Source organism: Taudactylus pleione, unplaced genomic scaffold (assembly GCF_031769625.1).
Source record: "Taudactylus pleione unplaced genomic scaffold, aTauple2 ptg000229l, whole genome shotgun sequence".
Classification (NCBI taxonomy): Eukaryota; Metazoa; Chordata; class Amphibia; order Anura; family Myobatrachidae; genus Taudactylus; species Taudactylus pleione.
Window position 1 is genome coordinate 3,546,524 of NW_028284631.1, and position 19,133 is coordinate 3,565,656.

Sequence of the window (19,133 nt, forward strand, 5' to 3'; positions counted from 1 at the left end):
TGCAATAAATCACCACGGTGAGAGCAATTGCGTCAGCACAATTTGGAGTGGGTAGGACTCCAGTTGTTTATGGTTTTATACAAAGGAACTATCTGAATCTGTTATATGTAACATATGTCATGTCATCATGAAACTCTACAAAGAAGTTGTAGTTTTTATGTTTTTATTAAGTATCTCATCCTTTCTATATTGCTGAGTTCCCATTAATGTATCCCACGTCTGTTCTCACCTTGTGATGCCATCCTTGATATAATATAAGAGACACTCAGACATCAGAGGATCTTCGTTAAGATTCACAAGATGAGGAGTCTAAGACAGAGAGAGAAAAATGTCAATTGTTACATGTAGAGTACAGTTACGTATTAAACTGATTATATCACAGTAAGAAACACTCCATCCATGTGCCATATGTAACGTTATATTATTACATGCATGAAAGTGATTTAAAGTAGAAAGAACTCTCTACCCTCTATGAGCCGGAGAAGAACAGCGGCAGATAGACAAAAAGACACTGCACACTAAACCTGCACCAACCTCTTTTGGGGAATAAACCCCAACCAGTTCTGAGCATATTTCCAGAGCTGCAGGGATGATCTGACAATCCCGTGGAATTGGGGAGTAAGTGGGTTGGGCGGACAATAAAAAGACAAACGAAAAAACAAACTCAAAAACACAAAGACGACAGGATATAGCATACAATGACCCAATCACTCATACTCAGGGGTCTATTCATGAAAGCTTGGAGAGAGATAAATTGTGAGAGATAAAGTACCAATCAATCTGCTCCTAACTGTCATTTTTCAAACACAGCCTGTACAATGACAGTTTGGAGCTGATTGGTTGCACTTTATTTCTCACAATTGTATCTTTCTCCAAGTTTTCATTAATAGCCCCCCCTCAGTTCCAGCATACCAGCATGTATTGTAGCCAACAGAGACCGTGAGGGTCACAAACAGTTATTGCTGTTGACAAAATAATGATTCCTGTATGAACCCTAAGTGGTTGATTGTGGTCAAATTCAAAAGAAGCAGCTGGCACCCTGAGCTCCAAGTGGGCAGATCTATGTCCACTTGTTCACACACACAATATAGCCAAAATGGTCAGGTCTGGAGTTTTCAAACTTCATGATAAACAATTGATGTAGTCAAGGTGACTGACCAGGTAATGAAGTATGAGCATATTGTCTGTCAGCTCCAATCACTATCTCAACATTATCTATTAGATATTGATTGGGATCATTAGTCACTTCTATTGATTTGACTTGGCAATCCCTAGTCCGCTCTATTGAGTAGGACTGGATGAGCCGAGTTCCCCTGTGCTGTGAGCCTTAGTAACTGTTTTGAAACTTACTATGTGATTATTTGTAATAAGGGGGTCTGGACTTATCGAGGTAGAGACTGTCCAAAACTGGATAAACCCCTTTAAGATCTTTTCTATTATCATTCTAAAAACACACAGTACTGCTGGCCACATATGTAACGATATTGCAGGAGGGGGTCTACAAATTGGTCAGATAGTACCATGTGTGATCCAACCAAAACAAGCATAGAGCTTGGAAATAGTTGGCAGAAGACAGCTATCCTCCAATTCCTGTGGTCATATGCTGACTGCACTAATAGGCCCCCATGCAATCCGGTCTCTCAGCCAGAGGAGCAATACAGTAGATATGATTTCATCACCCATGTGTGTGGCCAAATTCATATCAGATATTACCAGTCAGTGCTTGGCCCATGCGAAGAGTCATATTTATATCCCTTGGGACCCTAGGCAAGATACGTGTCTGAGCCAGCTTCTAACCTCTGACATAATGGTGTAAGTGTGCAGGCGCAGTCACATGAGCATAATAACTAGAGGCATTTACCCAAAGGTAGTAGGGGATGAAAACAGAGCTGTGAAATGTATTAGATATTAGACATAAATTACACTACAGTAACTTCCCTTATGCAGCAGTTGTGTGTGAAAAAAATAGTAACACCTAAACACACTCGTGAAAACATAATCTATGCCCAAGCAACAAAGCACCAATCAGTGACCGGAGAACATTCTTAAACAGCTAATCACAAGCAGTTCACTAGTACTGCTGCTGACTGCTATCATTAGCATCATCCTAATTTGCACCTTCCATGACCACAAACATATAATACGGCTTCTTAGGCTTATATGCATCTTTTTCCTTGTATGTGCTTACAATTGTGTGAGCACGCCGTTGCTGTACTTCACCTACATTAGAAGAACACACCTGCCCCTCTGCCCATTCTGGAGCAACCATGTGTAAATAACGGAATCATTTAGGCATCCAGATCTATATGGAAGCATATGTGCGTGCACACTGTTCTGGCAATGAGCAGTGCAAATTCACGCAACATACAGTGTACGCCACCCAACTAGCGTACTACTCACTCTACATCAGCCCCAATAGATCTACCAGTTATGTGAATATCTTAGACTTCAGCAAGAGTATTGCATCGTTTGTCATACAGCCTTCACAATTTACCTTTTTAGGTGAAAAGACCCCAAGAGTTCCTCCATCCTCTCTCATGGCCACACCCATCTCTGCTAGTAACGCCTCCCTGTAAGAGCAAGAAGACGGATGAAGAATCAGGCAGTAGTCAAAGACCACCACGTTCTGAGGACACGGCCTCACTGCTAATATAACTTCCTGAGTTATGGGATTATTCTTTCCTGTCTCAGTTCTTGTCATGTTCTTTGTCGTGACTCTATCAGACTGAAGTGCTCCTCTGTTCTCAGTGACAGCCATTTACCTGTCCATGCGGATAGCCTCAGTGCGGCGAAGCTTCTCCTCCCACGTCTCATTGAGCTCAGCAATAATCTTTTCTGTTTCCTGGATTACAAGCATGGGGATGAAAGAGATTCATTAGTTAGCGGCACATCATCAGAGCACGGTGTCTTCTGTCTCATGCTACAGTGACTGCAGAGTTATAGTGAACGAAATGAAGAATTGGGGTAAGGGACCATGGTTCCCAAATTATGACACGTTTCACAAAAAAAAACGGAAGCTAAATCAGTGTGTTACTCTATCATATGTATATATCACTGCTCATTTCACTCCATTTCGGTTCAATTCTTCTGAATTTTTACAAGCACAAACTTTTGCGTTAGTCGATAATAATAATAACATTGTGGGCCTGGGGAGATGTATCAATCCTTGGAGAGAGAAAGTGGAGAGAGATAAAGTACCAACCAATCAGCTCCTAACTGCAATGTTACAGGCTGTGTTTCAAAAATTACAGAAGCTGATTGGTTGCTACTATATCTCCCTCCACGGCTAAGTACATCTACCCCTGAGATCCTGAGTAGGAAGTCAAGTGGGAAAGTGGCTGAATCTCGTGTATTTCAACATACTGCGCATGCCAATCGGTAACTGCGCATGCCCGCAGGAATGACATCGGTAACTGCGCATGCGTCAGATCAGCGTTACACTATCTGACGGAGATTGAGCCAGCAAACGGATTGATCTATCTGTTGACTAACCATGCTTTCCATTAAATGTGCATCTAAGGGTGGTAACTTGGGCATTGGCCATGTGGTCGCAAGGAACAGCCCCATTTCGTAAGAGTGTCATGGGAGTGTAGCGGGCGGGTAATTCAACTTCCTTGCGTGACCGTCGCATTCAGGTTGAGATAGGAAATCTGTTTCTTGCACCTAGCATGGGGCTGGCACATGTCAGATATTAACGATGACGGTTGCGCCTGCAGATGGATACCCAGTGGGCAGTATAGGCTTCCACTTCCGGTCATACGCATTCTCTGCACACTTCAGTGCGCCTCTCACATCGCATATGTAGGTAAGCAGAATGGCATGGGCGAACAGAAGAGCGACCGCAGATGCGTACGACTCAGTATCAGGCCCTAAGTTAGTATATAGTTAGTATATATCTATACAGCATGCCATCTGTCATTATCCATACCTAAGATAGCATAGTTATTTTGAAAGTGTACCTTAAGCCTCTCGATAGCTTCCTCACTCCCTGGAGTGAAGGCAAGGCGCTCATGTAGGCTGCAGACAGAGGCGGCTCGACTGGACAAACCAGACATGGAGGACGAAGGACTCATACCCGTCAGGGCATTAACGGCTGTGAAGAGATTGTCAGCAGCGTGACGCGTGTGTAGGACATTGGCGTTATCCACAGGACACACATCTATAGAGAGCAGAAGCCAGAGAGAGGGCAAAGGGAGATTCCGAACCAAAAGAAGGGAGTACCGGGATGGAGAAGAGGAAGGAAAGAGGGAGCAATGTACAGTATAGAGCAAATGGAGACAGTAGTAAATTATAAAATAGATTTATTAACAGAAGACAATGGGTAAAGTAAGTACAGAGAATAATCAAAGCAAGGAAATGTAAATATCCAGTGGGGCGGTAATTATTACATTATATGAATGAGATAGGTGGAAGTGCAGAGAAAATGAACCAAGATTATATATAACACATTGTAGTGAGAACATGACATGGTAGCAGACAGAGGAAGGAAGAGTATTGGGAGAATTTATATAAAGGGGCAGGCAGGATTCAGGACAAGCAGGGAAGCGAGAAGAGAAATCTCTGTTTGGATGTTGTAGATAGATCACAAGGAGAGGATACAAGGAACCACAAATATATTGCACCATATGATACATTACACCATCGTATTAATAATGTATCATATTATAAGCTCATTTCATCCTAAAACATTACAAATGAGAACAAGATGTACACAGGGGCCTATGAACGGCATTATCTGCTGTAAATTCTTTACATCTGCGGATACATTTATGATGGGCAAGTGCAGTGTGCTGTAACATTTTGCCAGCCAAGACTTCACCTAGGCACATGAAGAAGCAAATTTGTGGAGTCACAAAAGAAATCTAGCTGGGCAATGGATGAATTGGCAATTTCCATAGAGATAATTAGTTAACGTACACTTGACATCTATCACACCCCAAAGGTGATTGCAATTATGCACACTAAAAAGTAATATAATTACAATAGAAAAGTGAAAGGAATGACACACAACCCCCGTATGTTTTTCCTAGCTCTTCTTGGTTAAGAACAATATAATGGAAAAATAAGCTGGCAAGTATCAAAATGTTGATTTAATGAATGTGTGGGTCACATGACCACGAATAGATAGTATAGAGCTTAGACAAGGCATTACACCTTGGTCATATGGGCGTATGGAGATCTCCACTTTCAGGGAGTTCTAATATCCAAGCAGATTACTGTTCCATTCGTGGTTCTTGGATAACACAACAGATAAGTTCCGTTCTGAACATTGGACATTCTAGAGACAAAGCAAACTGCCTGGACATTAGAGTTCTCTAAAGCAGAGGGTGGGCTTGTGAAAAAAGACTGCAATCCCATTTTAGACTACATGGTAAATACATACATATATATGCACTCTATGTACAATCAGGTGATAAAGCCTAATTGGAGACATTTATGCACTGCATTTGCCCATTATAAATATCTGTAGAAAGTTGACCCATCTTCTATGTATGGTGAAGGAATGGATTTTGGCAGCAAGACCAATATTCAGCAATCAATTTACTAGGGACAAGTTACATCAGCGGATTGGTTGGCTTTGTTCTCAGAAATACAGATGTGTCCTCTTCCATCTAACATCCATATGCCATGTATCGCGCATTGCTACTTGCTCCCTGCCGTGCAGCAGCTTGCTTTATGTCATATTGAGTCGCATTGTAACGTATTGAGATGCTGGAAAAGCCGGAGAGTGTAATACAAGTTTCCGTCCACCAGATGTCGCATTTTCTAAACTGCACTGCGCATGCGTAATAAAGCCAATGCAGTTTCTGTAGCACCGCCCGCTGATTGGCTGACTGAACCTGTCATTCAGTACGCTATAGTACAGTGTGTTTGTCATTGATCGAGAGCTGTAACTGACTGTGTAATAAAGGATTACATCATTAGGTGTTTAATTATTCTCACTGTTAATGCATAGACGCCTTTTGCATACTAAGATCTCTGTCTCTGCATCATTGTTCAAATAACTGTCAGCTGTTAGAGGATACGCCAGCACTTAAGCAGAGCTCAAGTCTCATCATGAAAACATCTCATTGTATTGAAGACTGAGTGTGTGATATATTAGTAGTTGCAGCTTTTCCGCAGGTATATTTTGTCTATTACCGCTCCAATGTTTTGCCGTGCTGTACTTCTACAGTACAACTTTATAGCGTCTTCTTCCACGGGCAGCAGACCTATTTATACTGTGCAGTATGAGATTGGCCACCCAGTCATGGCTTGGTATACTGTAGTGTCATCTACATTCACTGCTATTGTATTCAGATCTGTACTGTACATTTCATCAGTGGAGCACTGGCCACCCAGCGGTGAAACTGTGAATTGCATGCCGTGCATACTGTCATGTCTCACTGAGCCTCCCCACAGTATTTTTATGCCACGAATTAGATGCCTGTAAAGCACGACCTGAGCCACAACATAAGAGGACACATCTGTATTGGTTCATTCAAACCACAATATGGGTTGAAGCAACTCCTTAGAGTGTAGAGGAAGCCGTATGCACTATTGTCTTGAAACACACTGGGAGACATTTATAAAACTGTTCTAGAGAACAGTAAAGCTGGTGTTGTCCATAGCAACCAATACAATGCTGTAGTCTTTCTAATGCAGTTTAAAACATGAAAGCAAAAGTAAATGGTTGCTATGGAAACACCTTCATTGCTACACAGCTCCCTATGGACCCGTCTTTATACAGTCAGGTGCATAAATATTGGGACATTGACAGAATTTTCATATTTTGGCCTCTATTCACCACTACAATGGCTTTGAAATGAAACAAACAAGATGTGCATTAACTGCAGACTTTCAGATTTAATTCGAGGGTAATTACATCCAAATCAGGTGAACGGTGTAGGAATTACAACAGTTTCTATATGTGCCTCCCACTTTTTAAGGGTCCAAAAGTAATGGGACAAACTAAACAATCCTAAATCTAACTTTTACTTTTTAATACTTTGTTGCAAATCCTTTGCATGCAATTACTGCCTGAAGTCTGGAACACATAGATATCACCAGATGCTGGGTTTCATCCCTGGTGATGCTCTGCCAGGCCTCTACTGCAAATGTCTTCAGTTCCTGCTTGTTCTTGGGGCATTTTCCCTTAGTTTTATCTTCATCATGTGAAATGCATGCTCAATCGGATTCAGGTCAGGGGATTCACTTGGCCATTGCATAACATTCCACTTTTTAGCTTTAAAAAACTCTTTGGTTGCTTTTGCAGTATGCTTCGGGTCATTGTCCATCTGCACTGTGAAGCGCCGTCCAATGAGTTATGAAGCATTTGACTGAATATGAGCATATAATATTGCCCGAAACACTTCAGAATTCATTCTGCTGCTTTTGTCAGCAGTCACATCATCAATAAATACAAGGGAACCAGTTCCATTGGCAGCCATACATGCCCACGCCATGACACTACCACCACCATGCTTCACTGATGAGGTGGTATGTTTTGGATCATGAGCAGTTCCCTTCCTTCTCCATACTCTTCTCTTCCCATCACTCTGGTACAAGTTGATCTTTGTCTCATCTGTCCATAGGATGTTGTTCCAGAACTGTAATGGCTTTTTTAGATGTTGTTTGGCAAACTCTAATCTGGTCTTCCTGTTTTTGTGGCTCACCAATGGTTTACATCTTGTGGTGAACCCTCTATATTCACTCTTGTGAAGTCTTCTCTTGATTGTTGACTTTGACACATATACACCTACCTCCTGGAGAGTGTTCTTGATATGGCCAACTGTTGTGAAGGGGTTTTTCTTCACCAGGGAAATAATTCTTCTGTCATCCACCACAGTTGTTTTCCGTGGTCTTCCGGGTGTTCATGAGCTCTCCGGTGCGTTCTTTCTTGTTGAAAACAATGTTCCAAACAGTTGATTTGGCCACACCTAATGTTTTTGCTATCTCTCTGATGGGTTTGTTTTGATTTTTCAGCCTATTGATGGCTTGCTTCACTGATAGTGACAGCTCTTTGGATCTCATATTGAGAGTCGACAGCAACTGATTCCAAATGCAAATGTCACACCTAGAATCAACTCCAGACCTTTTACCTGCTTAATTGATAATGAAATAATGAGGGAATACCCACACCTGTCCATGAAATAGCTTTTGAGTTGATAGTCCCATTACTTTTGGCCCCTTAAAAAGTGGGAGGCACATATAGAAACCATTGTAATTCCTACACCGTTCACCTGATTTGGATGTAATTACCCTCAAATTAAATCTGAAAGTCTGCAGTTAAAGCACATCTTGTTTGTTTCATTTCAAAGCCATTGTGGTGGTGAATAGAGGCCAAAATATGAAAATTCTGTCAATGTCCCAATATTTATGCACCTGACTGTAAATGTCTCTCAGTATGTCTAACAAGTCTAAGTAAATAACAGTTTTACTTGGGGTATATATTAACTGTCTTTCACTGATGGGAAAGAGCATGCCGTGACCTCCATGGTGTGTACTGCAAGTTTGCCGTGTAAGGCAGCACTCACTGTCAATGATGTCAGACAGCCCCTGTGCTCCCAGCAGCTCTCTCAGACGAGCCACCTCATCTTTAAGCTCACGGATCAGACGATTGTTTGGATCTTCGTTAATGACAGCGTTGCAGCGGATCTGTTTGGCACGATCAGCATATCTGCAGGTAAGTACAGTGGCTATTACATATTGTTATTGAGAAGTCACATTATTTTATCACCCATAGACACTCAAATCTAAAAGCCACCTGGAGCTAAACAACAAAAACTGTAAAAAAAATAATAATAAATAAACAAAATCTTGAAATTGTTTTGTTTGTGCAAGGATTTGGCTACTTAGCTATTAAGTGAATATAATTATATTTCCATAATTGACAGTCTTCAACATTCCTGAAAAAGCTGTTCAAGTTTTAGACATGCGTTTCCAAACCAAATAGTTAATAAAACCTATAAAAGAAGGACATGGATCATTATATGAGAGATCTCTTTGTATTTGACCTCCTGAACTTTGGGTCTGATTCAGTTGTGATCGCAAATGCAACTACGTACGCAAATGGAGCGATAGTTATCCATTGCGCATGCGTACAAACCACACTGGGCGTGCGCTGCGAACACGAACACACAGAGGAATCCATCGCAGAGTGAGTGACAGGCCGTGAGCGTTTGAAGGTGGTGATGTACGGGGAGTGGTCATAGAAACGCAGGTGTGCCTGTCAGTTAGAACGCCGTTGCATGGGCGTGCATAAATTAGCCACTGCGATTGCCTACGCAGCTTGTGTACTCACTGCGTGCGATGAGACTTGCAGTTTCTGCGGCTGGTCAGACCCGCTGTAATAGTGCGTGACGGGCCGATGTACATCGATGGTAGTGATGTATACGCAGGAGTGCGAGGTAGTACGGATGTAAGATAGCAGCATCTCTATGCTGGCTGAGCATTAGCATATTTTCGGAGCTGTGTTCCATACGAGATCGCAGCTGTGTATGCAATTACGATCCATACTGAATCAGGCCCTTAGTATCTTATGTAATACTCTGTTTGGAGCTATCGTGGTTAATATATTAAGATATTTTTGTCTAGAAATAATTCTCCCATTACTGTACTGGGTGAAATAACTTTAGTTTGTACATATTTGCTTATGAAGAGTACATTAGATAACTTTGCTCACCGTAGAGTGCTGAGCGTCTCATCGTAATTAATATCTGCAGGGCTCAGAGCAGCAACCATTGCAGTGCGAGAATTCCCACCTGTAATGCAGAACACAAAATATCGCTATAGAACAATTCAATTCAAAGTACGTGTCATAAATATAACTTAAATAAATATTTCAGAAACATTGAAGGACAATGCTGTGAGCCGCTTGGAAGAAAACTAATAGAGAAGATAATCGATACAAGAGCTGGTTCTAGAGATGAGTAACATTTTCATAACTTCCTTAATAAGTTTATTCGACTTGTTTCTCATTTGACATTTCACTACAAAGGATTTGGTCTCAGGTCTCCTTGGTCCTAATACACTTAAGTGACTACTGCTGTCTGATCGCTGTTCTGTCCACTAATTGCTGAATTTACAGTTACAGTTGAGAAAAGTATTCTGCAGAACAGCAGAGCATACGTGGAACGTGGAGATTGTATCATCAGAACTGCGCAGCACTGTAATATGTCCTAATCAGCCAGCAAACTAAATGCTCATGATGTTTTGCTCATCTCTAACAGATACAAGGTCAGAGACCTGCATTGTTTTTTTTTTTTAAGATGTCTTGTGTTGTATTTAAATATTTGTGGATGTTACATTTCTATCACAGACCAACTTGAATCCAAGGTTTAGTTTCTCTTACTAGTATAAGAATGGAAAGAAATTAGCTTAGTTCAAGTTTCAACTATTGCCATTAACAAATGTAATCTTTTTAGGCCATGATAATGTTACTGCTATATATGATTGTGGCTTCTTTTTTCAATTTACTTATTTCTTTTCTTATTAATTTTTAATACTAAAATATTTACTCTACATTTATAAGGAACTCTAAGATCAATACTGGCATATAGAATATGAAACGACTCAATGCTTAATGGCCATCAAAGTCTAGAGGGGAGGAAAAAATTAAAATAAGTAAAAATAATAAAAAATAGTGCAGAGAAAAACACATGAACGGGTTTCTCCTCAGGATTTCATACTATTTTCTTGATGTAAAAATAGCCAAACTCATAGGGAGGTTGAGATGTCCTTCTCAGGTTAATTTAGTATACACTCATTACTAGTAGTATGAACGTGTAGTAGGGTTATAAGCAGGGCCGGGTTAAAGGGCTGAATATGTTCTAGGGCCTGTTATGAGAAGCAGAGGAGCTGTGACCAGTCCTGTGTAGGTGTTACCAGTGACATGTCGGCATGTATATACCTTTCACTAGGGGCGGCCAGACTTTTGGGCTTGGCGATCTACTCTAAAGGCCAAAAATGTTTTACAATTGTAGGTACTCCCCTAAAAAAGGTGCATAGAACATCCAAAATGGGCATTGCCTTGCAGCAAGCAAGAGACATGGGGACTGTCCCGACAAAATGGGAATGGTTGGGAGGTATGCAGGTAATGGGTGCCAGCTAGCCAGGGCACAGCAGTCAGGGCAGACAAGGAATGGATGCTAACCACCCAGCCAGGGCAGAAAGGGAACAGATGCACACGGGCTACCCAGTACAGCGGTCCTCTAAAACTGCATTATGGTCAGTGACCCCTCTACACACATCACTAATCCCACAAATTACACAGTTCCCCAATCCCTACACTGTCCCCACTACACACAACAGGAAAAGTGGCATCAAGAGAGGTGTGGCAGCAGACACACACCACTGGGACTGGCACTGAGGGGCAGTGAGGAGAGGCTGGGTGCCAGGGACACTTCTACACATACATGCACTCACCCTCTGGAACCGCGCTGGTGTCTCCACCTCTCCCACCCAGGCAAGACAGATACTGGAAGCTGTGGCTTCACTACACAACTAGCCAATAAGAATTAGCCTGATTCTTATTGGCTACTGCTGGATTTCTACCGTGATTGACCGCTCGAGTGTCCGTGGTTGACCGGTCGATCGCGATCAACACTTTGGCCACCCCTGCCCTACATTATCCAGCCCAATGTCTCCCTAAATACGTAAAAGTATACAAAGAGAAATATGATTTTAATACTAATGATTTATGACTGACTGTGTGGACGTGATGATGACGGACCTACAGTATGTTTACCTGCTTCATTGTTAATCTGGCCATGGGTATGAGGGGGTATAAATCACCTACTTACCCAAGTTCTCTCTCAGGAGCCAGGTGAGTACAGAATCTCTGTATGGGATGAAATCTGTCTTCTTCTTTTTCTTGTTCTGTAGTTGATGGAAAATCAGTTATGAAATATCTATTTTATATACTGTAAGCCCCACTATCTGCATAATTATATGTCACCCTCTACTGTTAGTTCTCAGCTTTCCTGACCTCATAAACATTATAAGACAACATATTCCTCATCATTACTTCTCTAATAGGTTTATACACATTATTTCCGTTCAACACACTTAAGAGCAAAGTCCTACATACAGTCAGTGAGCTGTGCAAGCCTATGTCATGCCCCAGTAACGCTATACACGCCTACATATAAAATACAAATTAAGTGCAGTTTTCTTATACTTTCCTATTAACACATTATAATTGTTACCAGATCAATTCATTAATTAGGGGCATATATATAAAATGCCTCAGGCAAATTAACATTGACAGACTAATAATATGTAAATTGCACCTTCTTACACAACCCGGCTACATGTATTTTTAATATGCGTCTACACATGTTCAGATACGCTTACACCGTACAGTATGTATTTGTTTTCTGCTCAATTTATCCTGTGATTATTGCAATGCCATAAACTTGTAATCCCACCTTATTGGTTCCAGAGTCCTGTGGGAAAACAGAGAGAAAAAACGTCAGATAACAGTAGGACTACGCTGGGCCAGCTATGGATGGTAATGTAGTTTCGGACATTAGATAATAATTTACAAGGTATTAGCACCCATTGACTTTTGTTAGTAAAACAGAATGGACCAATCCATAAACATTCACATCTGCAATCTATTATACACTATCTTAGATATCAGGGAGGATTTTATTCTAGAAACAGTAGCCTCTAGAATGTACCATACCTTATATGCGATAATAATGGTGATTAAAAAAGAATTAAATGATGATGATAAAGAAAGTATGGATAATATGATCCTACATTCAAGATTTCGCCTAACCTCTGGAATGCCCTCCCATGCTCCAATAGACTTTCATCCAGCCTCTGGGCCTTCAAGCATCCCCTTAAAACTCACTTTTCAGTCTAGCTTACCACCCCTCCTCCTACAGTAACTCTACAGCCTTTGCCCCTCTACTCCCCTCTTCTCCCACTGTTTCCAAGCATATTCCCTATAGAATGTAATGTGCTCATATTAGCAGGGACTACTCCCTTTGTTTTCTCTACATAATTATATCTTTTAAAATGTGTACACTGTCTGTATTAGTCTGCACTTATGTTTCCTGTTGTCAGTTTTAATCCGTTTAGTTGAACTACAGAACATCTCCCCTCTAAACCCACAGTCTGCAGTGTCCCCCAGATCGGGCGAAAGATAAAATAGTAATTTAGAATTTTGGTCATATGTAAGTGGACGGAAGAGTATAGAGATACACTCACCATTTCAGCAAGAGCAGAAATCACTTTCCCCAGTGTAGTGAGAGACTTATTGATGTTTGCACCTTCCTGTATGTAGAGAAAAGAAGAAAGGAGAGGAAAAGGAAGTGAAATGAAATGTTTTTATTTCTTCTCACTGCTATTCACAGCAATAAGGAATACAAAGGTCTATTTACTAAGCCTTGAATGGAGAAAAAGTGAACGGAGATAAAGTCCCAACCAAACAGCTCCTAACTGCAATGTCACAGGCTGTGATTGAAAAGTGACAGTTAGGAGCTCATTGGTTGGTACTTTATCTCCGTTCACTTTATCTCCATCCAAGGCTTAGTAAATAGGACCCTAAGTACCTCCGGCATATATTATACTGTAAGAGCCTGTCTAGGAGGTGAATAAAAGTCAAGTGATTTAATTAGTGATCGCTTTACTTTCATATGGCAGCAGCTGCCACTGTGCTGCGCATGTGCGTTCTGCGAAGTGTAGTCTATAGGCTACAATGGCTGATGATCAGATAATCTGGCAAGAAAGCAGCCCCCATACGTTGTCCATGGGGGCTGCTTTTCGGTTGAAAACGGGGATCTCAGCAGATATCTCCAATATCTGCTGCAGTCCCCTGTAGATACATTCTGGGGATACTTATTAATTGCGGGTACACCCTGAAAACACAAGTTTTAGGCCCCAAAAGTCATCAATAACATATTAGGTGTAAAATGTGACTGATTGAAGCAATAATACATAAGAGAGAATAAAATCTTGTCTCTCGTATCACTTGAGCTCCCCATAATTGTGAAATAGTAAAACAGGACACCTCTGATGGTTTCTCAGCGGCAGAGATGACAATAGTGATAAACAATGATGTCTGCTAACCTTAATAAATGAAAGCGCACACACACAGAGAATGATTCTTAGGACCATTGTGAGTCATACCCACTTTATTCTCCCAGGCTGGCCAGCTCCCACTCATACTTCCTTTCCAATATTGATTAATGTGGGTGGAAGTAAGAGTGTATTGTTGCTCTGGGAACAAAATTATCATAAATCATTACACTTCCAATGTGAAATTAAGTTATTTGGTCCTTCTGACAAGGGTTAATTAAAAGCTTAAGATTTATACAAATTCTAATATTTGTGAAAGGGAAACCACATTAATTTATCATTTACAGGGCCAAATATTGAACAAGGTGGATAATGATAAAAGTCTTACCTTTAGCCTTGTACCTTTAGCCCCAGTGGAATCCGCTCTTTCACTTCCTGCAAGGTCCACAAGACTGATTTTACTAACCTACGGGGAAAGAACAATATTACAATTTCTCATCAGTGACTTGCAATTTGTGACCATGGACAAAGCACTTTGGAGCGCATTCAGAGTCGGTCGTGAGCGCTGAGCGACTCGGTGTTGTCCCTTAACGCATGCGCACGACGGAGCCGGCTCCGTCGTGCGCATGCGCAAAACCCGGCTAACGGCGGGCGCTCCGTGATTAGGGGTCTCGTAGCAGACGGGGCGAGCTATCGATGTTGACTGACACCTCGCCCCGTTTGCTGGGCGGGCCGGGGGTGTGCCCGGCCAAATGGAGGCGTTCCAATCGGAACACTCTCCGTTTGGGGGCGGCCCCACTGACATCATTGCTGATGTCAGTGGGAACTTCCTGCTCGAACAGAGCAGGAAGCTCCCTGGGGCTTACGAGTGCCCAGACCCTACCCTAGGGTCTGGTCGTAAGCCCCGATGGTCGCGATGGTCTTGACCATCGCGACCATTACCCATGTCGGTCGTTAGAGCTGTGGGTGTTAACCCACAGCTTAACGATCGACAAGGAGGCGGCCGTTCAGGATGCAAGCGGCCGCCCTGATTCAGAGCGACCGCTTGCATCTAACGACCGTCTCTGAATGAGGCCCTTTGTCCAGCTGCACCTGGAAGAAACGCGTACCATTTTGGGCCATATCCAATTAGATGTGGAAAGCCCAGTTTTTGCAAAAACTTTACGGCGATGTGAAGTTTTCGCTCAAAATTGCCGAACTTTATGCACGTGCAAATTCTCCATAGGCTAATAATCCACCATCTCAGAGCAGGTGAAAAGTTGTGCAAAATCCCTATTTTGGACTATAAATGTGGGGACTTTGGGCCTAATTCAGACCCGCTCGCAAGCAGGTCGATGGTGCCCTAATGCGCATGTGCACGACGGAGGGAGCTCCATTTTTAGGTAGGAGGGCCCTGACTCAGAGCGAGCGCTCTGGTCAGAGCGTCCGGCTCTGAATCAGGCCCTTTGTTCAGAAACCTTTGGACACCAACAATCCCGAAATGACAAATTAGGCAAAAATTATATTTAAATTAATTAATTTGACTAATAATGACATGTAATTTCAGGATATTTCAGTTTTTGGGGGGGCTGTATGGATGGGACATGTGTTTTAACTGACGTTAACTTTTTTTACAACTTTCTCATGAAAGGTACTGAGCCCATCCAATGAGCTATTAGAAGATACAGTAGACAATGCATATCTTAATGTCTAAGCAGCCATGCACAACCTGCACCCCGAGAGTTGCACATGGCCCTCACCCTTATTAAATGTAGCCCTCTGGTGGGACCGTGGGATCTCTTCCTCAAAGATTTTTCTTTACCATATTTCTCTGCACCCAACACTGGGGAGAGGGGTGGGAATTATCCATCAGGATGGGACTTGATAGACACATGCCTGTGACAGGCAGCCAGACAGCCAATCAAATTAGCTTCCGCACATCTGTTTTTGTCGTGACATAACCGCGGAGCTACTGTGGAGTGGGGGGGGCATGCTAGCCTCTGGCATGACTCTCTGTATATGTCACTTCTGGGGGAAGGGGGGGAATACAACACGCTTGGCTCTGACATGACTCTCTGTCTATGAGGGGAATAAAATACGCTTGTATGTGTGGCATGATGATGTTTGGTTCTGACCTTCTCTGTGGTGTTTTGGGTGTCAGCATCGTGCCTGCGCTGGGTGAAGATGATGTTAAACACCGCATGTGAGCGACTGCTGGTTTCATTCATGTTGGTGGCAGCGACAGTCCTGTGTGGAGACAAGGAAACATTACAGCAGACACAGAGGCACAAAACTAGACCAAGGTTTCTGGTACGGTTTCATATAACATTCACTTCTGAACATTCTGCCAAAACGTTTGTTTATAGGAGCAATTATTGTAAGATATTACGTACAGGAACTGCAGATGGTTACATGGTGTACATACTGTAGTTACAATGACTTCAGTTTTGGAGCTACTACAGTTTCTAATTAATGAGAGTAAAAGGCATGTACCACTGAGATACTTATGTACCACATTCCTTGCTGAGTGAGCACTACAATGATGAGTAATATGTTGATGCTCAATAAATATAATGTGATCCAATGTATTTTAGCAACACAAACGTTTTATCGACATTAATGCTGTTAATAGTTAATAAGTCGACAGCATTATGATGATGAGAGAATGCTGACACAGGTGTAATGTGATTTAAGTATTTTATCTATGTTCGCATTATAACTTTAAACAAGATCATAAAGCATCATGCTTAGAGGTATAATACTGACATGGTCGTGGCTTCATCTACATTCAGTCCATCTTCTAGCGAAGTAGACAAAACCCTGAAGCTTCACAGACTACACCTTACATCTCCAAATGGGCGAGCCTGAGAGTAACATTACATTGTAAATTCTATAGGTCTCTGCAGATATATTACATCTACAAATGGGTGAGCCTGAGAGTAGCATTACATGGTACATTCTATAGGTCTCTGCAGATACATTACATCTACAAATGGGTGAGCCAGAGAGTAACATTACACAGAACATTCTATAGGTCTCTGCAGATACATTACATCTACAAATGAATGAGCCTGAGAGTAACATTACATTGTACATTCTATAAGTCTCTGCAGATACATTACATCTACAAATGGACGAGCCTGAGAGTAACATTACACAGAACATTCTATAGGTCTCTGCAGATACATTACATCTACAACTGAATGAGCCTGAGAGTAATATTACACAGAACATTTTATAGGTCTCTGCAGATGCATTACATCTACAAATGGGCGAGACTGAGAGTAACATTACATGGTACATTCTATAGGTCTCTGCAGATACATTACATCTACAAATGGGCGAGCCTGAGAGTAACATTACACAGAACATTCTATGGGTCTCTGCAGATACATTACATCTACAAATGGGCGAGCCTGAGAGTAACATTACACAGAACATTCTATAGGTCCCTGCAGATACATTACATCTACAAATGGGCGAGCCTGAGAGTAACATTACACAGAACATTCTATGAGTCTCTGCAGATACATTACATCTACAAATGGGCGAGCCTTGGAGTAACATTACACAGAACATTCTATAGGTCTCTGCAGATACATTACATCTACAAATGGGAGAGCCTGAGAGTAACATTACATTATACATTCTATGGGTCTCTGCAGATACATTACATCTACAAATGGGCGAGCCTGAGAGTAACATTACACAGAGCATTCTATAGGTCTCTGCAGATAGATTACATCTACAAATGGGCGAGCCTGAGAGTAACATTACACAGAACATTCTATAGGTCTCTGCAGATACATTACATCTACAAATGGGTGACCCTGAGAGTAACATTAAACAGAACATTCTATAGGTCGCTGCAGATACCTTACATTTACAAATGGGCGAGCCTGAGAGTAACATTACACAGAACATTCTATAGGTCTCTGCAGAAACATTACATCTACAAATGGGCGAGCCTGAGAGTAACATTACACAGAACATTCTATGGGTCTTTGCAGATACATTACATCTACAAATGAGTGAGCCTGAGATTAACATTACACAGAACATTCTATAGGTCTCTGCAGATACATTACATCTACAAATAGGCAAGCCTGAGAGTTACATTACATTATACATTCTATGGGTCTCTGCAGATACATTACATCTACAAATGAGCGAGCCTGAGAGTAACATTACACAGAGCAATCTACAGGTCTCTGCAGATATATTACATCTCCAAATGGGCGAGCCTGAGATTAACATTACACAGAACATTCTACGGGTCTCTGCAGATACATTACATCTACAAATGGGCGAGCCTGAGAGTAACATTACACAGAACATTCTATAGGTCTCTGCAGATATATTACATCTACAAATGGCAGACCCTGAGAGTACCATTACATGGTACATTCTAAAGGTCTCTGCAGATACATTACATCTACAAATGGGCGAGCTTGAGAATAACATTACACAGAACATTCTATAGGTCTCTGCAGATACATTACATCTACAAATGGGTGAGCCTGAGAGTAACATTACACAGAACATTCTATGGGTCTCTGCCAGTGGCGTAACTAGGGCAGGGCGAGCGGGGTTCGTGCCCTGGGCGCCGTTGGACCGGCGGCGCGGGGGGGCGCCGCCGGCCACGGTACCGGCCCGCCCGCCCTAGATAGCCACTGTTGCGCCGACCGCAATGAGTGCGGTCTGCGCTACACATTTGCACAGGACCGGCGCTAGGCTTCCAGCGCCGGTTCTGTGCTGCACGCCTGAGCCCGTTCCCTCCCCCTGAGCGCTTGCCCAATAGCGCCAGGAGGCGGGCTCAGGCTGTGCATAACACACGCATCGCCGCCAGCGCTGGCGGCGATGCGTGTGTTAAACAGCAGCCAATGAGAGTCAGATAGACTCTCATTGACTGCTGCAGCACCCACTGCAAGAGCCGGACTTCCGTCCGGCTCCTGCAGTGGGTAATGGGACTGACGGCATTACGTCATGACGTCATGACGTCAGTCCCATAATGCTGAGCGCGCCAGCCCGGGCGGACTGGAGGGCGGGAGTGGCATCGGCATCACGGACAGGAGCAGCGTGGAATCAGGTAAGTATATTTTTATATATATTTATTTATTTTTAAACCTTACCTATCTGCACAA

The 19,133-nt window shown here is 42.3% G+C and overlaps 1 protein-coding gene across 7 annotated transcripts in view; it reads right to left on the reverse strand.

Annotated features, from left to right (window-relative positions):
* KIF1A (kinesin family member 1A) overlaps nucleotides 1–19,133 on the reverse strand; it is a 238,983-nt gene that overhangs the window by 71,024 nt on the left and 148,826 nt on the right. For all 7 annotated transcript variants that reach the window (XM_088479232.1, XM_088479230.1, XM_088479228.1 and 4 more), the window contains exons 7-17: nucleotides 16,125–16,236; nucleotides 14,399–14,476; nucleotides 13,201–13,266; nucleotides 12,411–12,428; nucleotides 11,784–11,859; nucleotides 9,665–9,743; nucleotides 8,517–8,659; nucleotides 3,960–4,093; nucleotides 2,763–2,842; nucleotides 2,495–2,570; nucleotides 230–309 (exon numbers count right to left, since the gene is read on the reverse strand). In XM_088479232.1, the coding sequence (XP_088335358.1) occupies nucleotides 230–309; nucleotides 2,495–2,570; nucleotides 2,763–2,842; nucleotides 3,960–4,093; nucleotides 8,517–8,659; nucleotides 9,665–9,743; nucleotides 11,784–11,859; nucleotides 12,411–12,428; nucleotides 13,201–13,266; nucleotides 14,399–14,476; nucleotides 16,125–16,236 (942 nt within the window). The remainder of the gene's footprint in view (nucleotides 1–229; nucleotides 310–2,494; nucleotides 2,571–2,762; nucleotides 2,843–3,959; nucleotides 4,094–8,516; nucleotides 8,660–9,664; nucleotides 9,744–11,783; nucleotides 11,860–12,410; nucleotides 12,429–13,200; nucleotides 13,267–14,398; nucleotides 14,477–16,124; nucleotides 16,237–19,133) is intronic.